The sequence below is a fragment of the Penaeus vannamei genome, chromosome 17, assembly GCF_042767895.1.
Source record: "Penaeus vannamei isolate JL-2024 chromosome 17, ASM4276789v1, whole genome shotgun sequence".
Taxonomy (NCBI): domain Eukaryota; kingdom Metazoa; phylum Arthropoda; class Malacostraca; order Decapoda; family Penaeidae; genus Penaeus; species Penaeus vannamei.
Genome location: NC_091565.1, coordinates 24,829,842 through 24,837,002, shown reverse-complemented (window position 1 = coordinate 24,837,002; position 7,161 = coordinate 24,829,842). Strand labels below are relative to the sequence as shown.

The 7,161-nt window shown below is 35.1% G+C and overlaps 1 protein-coding gene across 1 annotated transcript; it reads right to left on the bottom strand.

Annotated features, from left to right (window-relative positions):
* Positions 1-4,709: 4,709 nt before the first annotated feature.
* Positions 4,710-6,855, bottom strand: LOC138864648 (uncharacterized). The gene is made up of 3 exons (XM_070132494.1): positions 6,850-6,855; positions 5,921-6,662; positions 4,710-5,788 (listed from the first exon to the last, which is right to left on the bottom strand). The coding sequence occupies exons 1-3, from the start codon at positions 6,853-6,855 to the stop codon at positions 4,710-4,712; spliced, it is 1,827 nt and encodes a 608-aa protein (XP_069988595.1).
* Positions 6,856-7,161: the final 306 nt, after the last annotated feature.

Sequence of the window (7,161 nt, the reverse complement as noted above, 5' to 3'; positions counted from 1 at the left end):
ATTAAAAAGCATAAAAGCAGTTTCTCAACGTTTTTATCAAAAGGCTGTAATACGCTAGATTTTGCCATTTTTTCGACTTTTGTGATTTTATTACTTCTGGCCTTTATTTCATTATAAATGGACTGAATAATTATTATCATCATTATTATCATTAGTGTCATTATTTTCATGATTATTATCATTATAGTCATTATCATCATGATTATCATTATTTTTATCATTATTGCAGTTATAATAATTATTATGCTAATTATTATTGCTATTTTTATCATTATAACTACTTACATAATGATAATAGCAATAATTATAATTTTAGAAATAATGAAAATAATAATAATTATAATGACAATGATAATGATATTATTTCTATTGCCAAAATTTAAGTTAATTATTGCTATTATTGCCGTAATTATCAAAGTTATCATTATGATTATGATTCTATCATTATTATTGTCATTATCATTTTTTTTCGATTTTTCTCTCAAAAGGCTGTAATACGCTAGATTTTGCCGTTTTTTCGACTTTTGGGATTTTATATGGACTGAATAATAATTATTATCATCATTATTATCAATTACTGTCATTATTTTCATGATTATTATCATTATAGTCATCATCATGATTATCATTATTATTGTCATCATTATTGCAGTTGTAATAATTATTATGCTAATTATTATTGCTATTTTTATCATTATGACTATTTATATAATGATAATAGCAATAATGATAATTATCATTATTATAATTACAATTGTGATTTTATCATTATTATTGTCATTATCAATGTCATTATCATCATAATTATCCTTATTATTGTGAATAATGAAGGAATTATCATGAAAATCATCATAATTACCTGAATTAATGTTAAAATCCTCATAATTACCATTAAAAAGTGAACGTTTCCCTCAGAAGGCTGGATTTTACCGTTTTTTCGACTTTTGGGATTTTATTACTTCTGGCCTTTATTTCATTATAAATGGACTGAATAATACTTATTATCAACATTATTATCATTACTACTATTATTTTCATGATTATCATTATAGTCATTATTATCATGATTATCATTATTATTATCATCATCATTGCCGTTATAATAATTATTGTGCTAATTATTTTTGCTATTTCTATGATTATAACTATTTATATAATGATAATAGCAATAATGATAATTCTAGAAATAATAATGACAATAATAATAACTATAATGACAATGATGTTATTATTATTTCTATTGCCATTATTAATATGAAAATTATTGGAACAGAGTTAATTATTGCTGTAATTATCAAAACTATCATTATAATTATGATTTTATCATTATTGTCATTATCATTGTCATTATCATCATAATTATCATTATTGTCAATAATAAAGGAACTATCATGAAAATCATCATAATTACCTGAGTTAAGGATGAAATCCTCATATTTACCACTAAAAAGCGAAAAAGGTTTTTTTTCGGCGTTTCTCTCAGAAGGCTGTAATACGCTATATTATGCCGTTTTTTTTTTTTTTTTACTTATGGGATTTTAATACTTCTGGCCTTTATTTCATTATAAATGGACTGAATAATAATTATTATCATCATTAATATTACTGTCATTATTTTCATGATTATTAACATTGTAAATGCCAAGTTCTTTTAGTTTCATAGAGATTTACTAATTTTGAGGATACAAGTAAACAAATTCAGAACCATTAACAAAAAAATTATTCACATAAAAAATATATATATAAAGACACATTTCACAATATCTATAATCAGTTAAAGATACACAAAAAACATCCCTTTTATTTGTTTCGGAGATAAATGTTCACAGTATCCAGTGTTCACCATGTCCACAGAATCAACATCTTGTGACCACGTGGACTTGAGTTTTCGATTAATAAATAAAGTTGATTAAATAAATAGAAGCCTCTGTGCCTGGCCCTTGACAGCAGTAGGTTCTCCAGCCTGTGTTGAAGAATACAACTGTTTAAATTCTCTGAACAAACATCTCAAAAAATAAAAATAATTAAATTACAAAAAATAGGACGGGGGAAAACACCTCACCTTACGGCAATGGTCGGATCGAGTGAGAACCTGCCGTGCCCACAACCCTACACCCAAGGTTCCCGAGCGAACCTTGATTCGAACACAGATTCGAACAAAGCATTTCGCTTGCCACATACACAGGCGAGCAAAACAAAATAAACAAAATAGCCGATTTTCTTCACACGGCTCCCCCAACAAGTATCTATCTAACAGATAGATACATATAACAAAGGAACTTCTTACTTTTGTAATGAGAAACAATAAATAACTTTCCATAATAACCTCAGGACATACTTATTAACAGTCAGCCCTAAAATCCTAGCCATTTTCTCTTATTCCAAGGCTAAAAAAATTTACACCAATCCAAAAGGCATCCGACAATATTCCAAAAGATCTCAATTCTATCAAATTAACTGTGTGAAACGTGGTAAATTAGAAATTAGTGATTTCTTTCAACAAAACTATATGAAAAGGATAGTTCCAGACTTCAAGTGTAATTAATTTCCGGAACGACTAGGGAGATCCGCTCCCTGCAACGTGAACCAAACGGAAACGATAAGGTTGCAAGCTTAACGACCACCGTAAAAGTGTTATTGGACCCCTTGAATTTATTGATATAAATTAATGGCTTGTGATCCACTTCCAGGATAAATTCTTGACCCATTAGGTAATATCTAAATCGGTGAATACCGAACATTATAGACAAGCCTTCTTTCTCAATGGTCGAGTACCTCTTCTCTCTATCTAATAGTTTCCGACTAGCGTACGCCACAGGAAATGGATGACCATCGACGTACTGCAGAAGAACAGCTCCAAGCCCAACATCTGATGAATCTGTACGTAAGACAATAGGATGGGAAGCATCAGGTAACTTTAATACGGGTTTTGAAGCTAATGCAGCTTTTAACTGTTCAAATACTTTAGTCAATTCGTCCGTCCATTTCAGTGGTTCCCTGACATTTTTACGCAACAAATCAGATAAAGAGCTTGTCAGTGAAGCTGCTTGTGGAATAAACATTCTATAGAATGAAATCAAGCCAAGGAAAGATCTTAAGGTCTTCTTTGTGCAAGGAGGAGGTAAATTAAGTATAGCTTCTATTTTATCGAGTTTAGGATGCAGGTAGTTTCCATCAAGAATAAAACCCAAGTTATGTTATGTTCACGTAATCTCTTTAACACTGAAATAATAGCATCTTTATGTTCATCCCATGTTTTAGTATGGATGAAAATATTGTCAAAATAGAATGAAACATTCTTTAAACCAGCCAAAACAATGCGCATAAGGCGGATATAAGTGGCACAAGCATTTACCAATCCGAAAGGCATACGACAAAATTCCATAAAACCCCTATGTGAAGGAAATGCTGTTAAAGGTCTGGCCTTCTCAGAAAGTTTAACTTGATAGTAAGCCTTCGTAAGATCTAATTCAGAGAAGTAATTACATCCTGAAAACTTGTACAAGTCTTCCTCCATAGTGCAAGCTGGTTCAGCATGAAAATTAGTTACGGAGTTAACAGCTCGATAATCTATGGCCATACGATAGCTACCATCAGACTTTTTTTACCATGACTACAGGAGATGAGTGGGGAGATGATGATAGCTGTATAATCCCTTGTTCAAGCAATTGGTCAACTTCATCTTCGAAGTGAGGCTTTAGATGTATAGGAATGGGATAAACCTTAGACTTTATATGCTCTGTGGTGTTAACTTCAATATCATGTTCAAGGGTGTTTGTGCAACCTGGAGTTAATGAAAATACATCTACAAACTCTGCAATTACTGAATCATTATCAGATTTCTGTTCTGCTGAAAGGTCTGAACAAATCTAAGGTTGATCACTCTCAGGCAAGATGGGCTCTTCTCCATCAGAAGTTAGAGGAAAATTACTATTGCTCAATTCAGTATCTTCAAGAATACAATTCTGGACTATTTGTGGGTTCATTTCAGCATCTATCTTACTTTCCTCGTCCATAACATTAGGTTGGGAACTTGTTGCTCTCCTATGATACTTCTTAAGAAGGTTAGCATGAAGCAACTTCTGTTTTCCACCTTCATCGATAAGATAATTCACCTTATTTCGACATTCCAGAACAGTATAAGGGCCACTCCAAGACATGAGCAACTTGTTTTGGTTATCAGGGAGGAGAACAAGAACTTCCTCACCTGGACTAAACTTCCTATCCTGAGATTTCAAGTCAAAATAAGATTTGAATTTAGAGGAACTAATCTCAGCATTTTGAGCTGCAATTTTAGCACACTCCTCCAGCTTGTCTTTCAATTCAATCACATATTGGAAGGAAGATCTAACATCATCTTTAATGGTTGTGTCTTCCCACAAGTCCCTTAAGACTGAAAGAGGTCCCCGGACTGTCCGTCCAAAAAGTAGCTCAAAAGCAGAAAACCCAGTTAGATCGCTAGGAATCTCTCGCATAGCAAATAATGTGGGGACAAGATAACGGTGCCATTCTCGTGGTTTGTCACTACACAATTTCCTTAAGGAGGCTTTTAGTGTTGCATGAAACTTTTCCACCCTTCCATTCCCACTGGGATGATAGGGAGTTGTAAAAAGTGGCTTTACACCCAATAATTTATGCAGTTCGCCCATTAGTTGAGAAACAAATTGCCTTCCTCGATCAGACAAAATTTCCCGAGGAATACCGACCCTTTAAAAGATCACCATAAGGGCTTCAGCTACAGATATTGAATCTATCTCTTTGAGAGGCAATGCTTCTGGAAACCCTGTCGCAAAATCTATCAAAGTTAAAATATAACGGTGACCCTCAGAAGATGGAGGAGAAATCGGTCCTACTAAGTCTATGGAGACACGAGAGAAAGGCTCCGTTAAAATGGGCATGGGTTTTAATAGCACTGGTCTTACCCTACCTCTACTTGACATCCTTTGACACTTGTCACAAGACTTACAAAAGTCTCTGATTTCAGCTCCCATGTTTGGCCAATAGAAATGGTCCCTAATAAGCATTTCTGATTTCCGATGGGAGAAATGACCGGCTAAGGGGCTCTCATGACCTACTGCGAGAATGATGGCTCTGCATTTACTGGGTACTACCAGAGAAGATTTACCAATTCTTTCACAGTGCTTTGAAGCAACACATGTACGGTACAGCAAACCATTTATTTGCTCAAACTTAAACACCGTATCATCGCACATCTTATCATGTTCTTCAGACTTTACTTTTTCCCAAAATTTAGTGAGAGAATGACATTCTGCCTGCAATTTTGCAAAGTCTTCAGGAGTTACTTTAAGGGGCTCGATCTCCGGCAACACTAAAGTGTGAACCCATTTTACTTTGGAGGATCTAGTCTGAATGGCACAGGAATAATCAAGAGGGACATTATTTGAACGTTCAGTTACCTCAGAATCTGGAGATAATTTGGGACTATATACCCCTGATACATTTCCAATCAGGACGCTACAGAATTTAATTGGTGCTCGCACCACATCAATCCAACCTTTAAAATATGGACAATTCAGGTAGCATTTAGTTTTGGGGAAGTAATCCACCCGGCCTAAATAATCTTCTATCCCCACCAGATCAGCCCTAGAAAGATCAACATCTGGTAACACCTTGTCAGATACAATAACACATGTGCACCCCGTACCTCTGAGAACTGTGGATACCCAAGCCCCATTCACTGTACCAGCTGTCATGAACTTTGAATTTTCCCTGTCACTTAGACAAAATCTGACTTTGTGAGTTGGAATTGGGTGATATTGCTTGTACGCTAGGGGATTTTTAGGACAGCGAGATCTAATATGTCCAATATCACCACACCCATGACATTTAACAGAAGAAAAATCCCTTCTAAGAGCTGATTAGACTGGAGTTTGGGGCTTTGGAGCCACACTTCTCTTACCTTGTTCAGATGATTGAAATGACCTGGGGTAAGCACTATGGGCAGATGACCAATTATCTGACAGGCTTACCGCATCAGCTAAGGAGGAGACGTTATGCTCCTTTACAAAAACACGCAGATCTGGGGAGATAGAAGACATTAGTTGATCTAACAACATAAAATCACGAAGAGATGCATAATCTTTGGTGATATGCGAATCGACCCAATAGTCAAACAATCGTCCAAGCCTAATAGCAAACTGTTCATATGTTTCACCACTTTTTATTTTAGCAGTTCTAAAATCATTCCTGTAACTTGCAGGAGTTTTACTATAACCCCTTAAGAGAGCTTTATTTAATAATTGGTAATCGCCTGTTGTTTCTGGAGGCAGTGAGGTGTATATATCAACAGCCTTTCCTGTTAACAAACTTCCCAATCTGATAGCATAAGTTTCTTCTTTAAAATTTAACAAGTTAGCAATGCGCTCAAATATAATTAAGTATGAAATGATGTCTTCTCCATCTTTAAAGACTGTTAAACTAGGGCGTGAAGCGCCATCAAAAAGTACAGGATTTAATGAACTATCAGAAGAATTGTTTAACCGAGCCATCTGAAGCTCATGTTCCAGTTTAACTCTCTCTTTCTCTGGCTCTAATTGCTCTTTCTGAAATTCTCTTTCTTTTGCTCTCTCCTCCCGTGCAAGTGTCTGTTGACTGATGACATACTGAGCAATATCATTTCCTTTAAGGCCTAGTTCCTCAGCCTGAGCATTTAACACATCAAAGTTAAGATCTGCCATTATTACAGAATCAAGAATGTCAAAAACTAAAAAGAATCACTATTGACCGACCGACTCACAAAAATTACTAATACACGTTTAATCAATGCTAGAGGAGTTCTTCCTCGCACCTAGCAACAAAACAAAAGTGGCCTCAACAGACCGAACTCACCGACATGACGTCAATACCAGGACTTTCAGGAGAGTAATCTTCCCCTCAAGAAGATGCACCACACCCTACCTGAAGTCCAACCTATTTTAGAGATTCAACTCCGGGCCCCAAGGAAGGCAAACCATGAAGGGGAAACCTTCCCGTAACTTCCACAAACAAACGACTTCCACGTACTGCCGTACAGCACTGAAAGTATTACAGTTGTTAACAAATATAAAATATAAAATGGTTCTACTCGAGAACTTGATCCTCAAAACGAGTAAATCATGAATCCTGGCAAGGTCGCCACATGTAAATGCCAAGTTCTTTTAG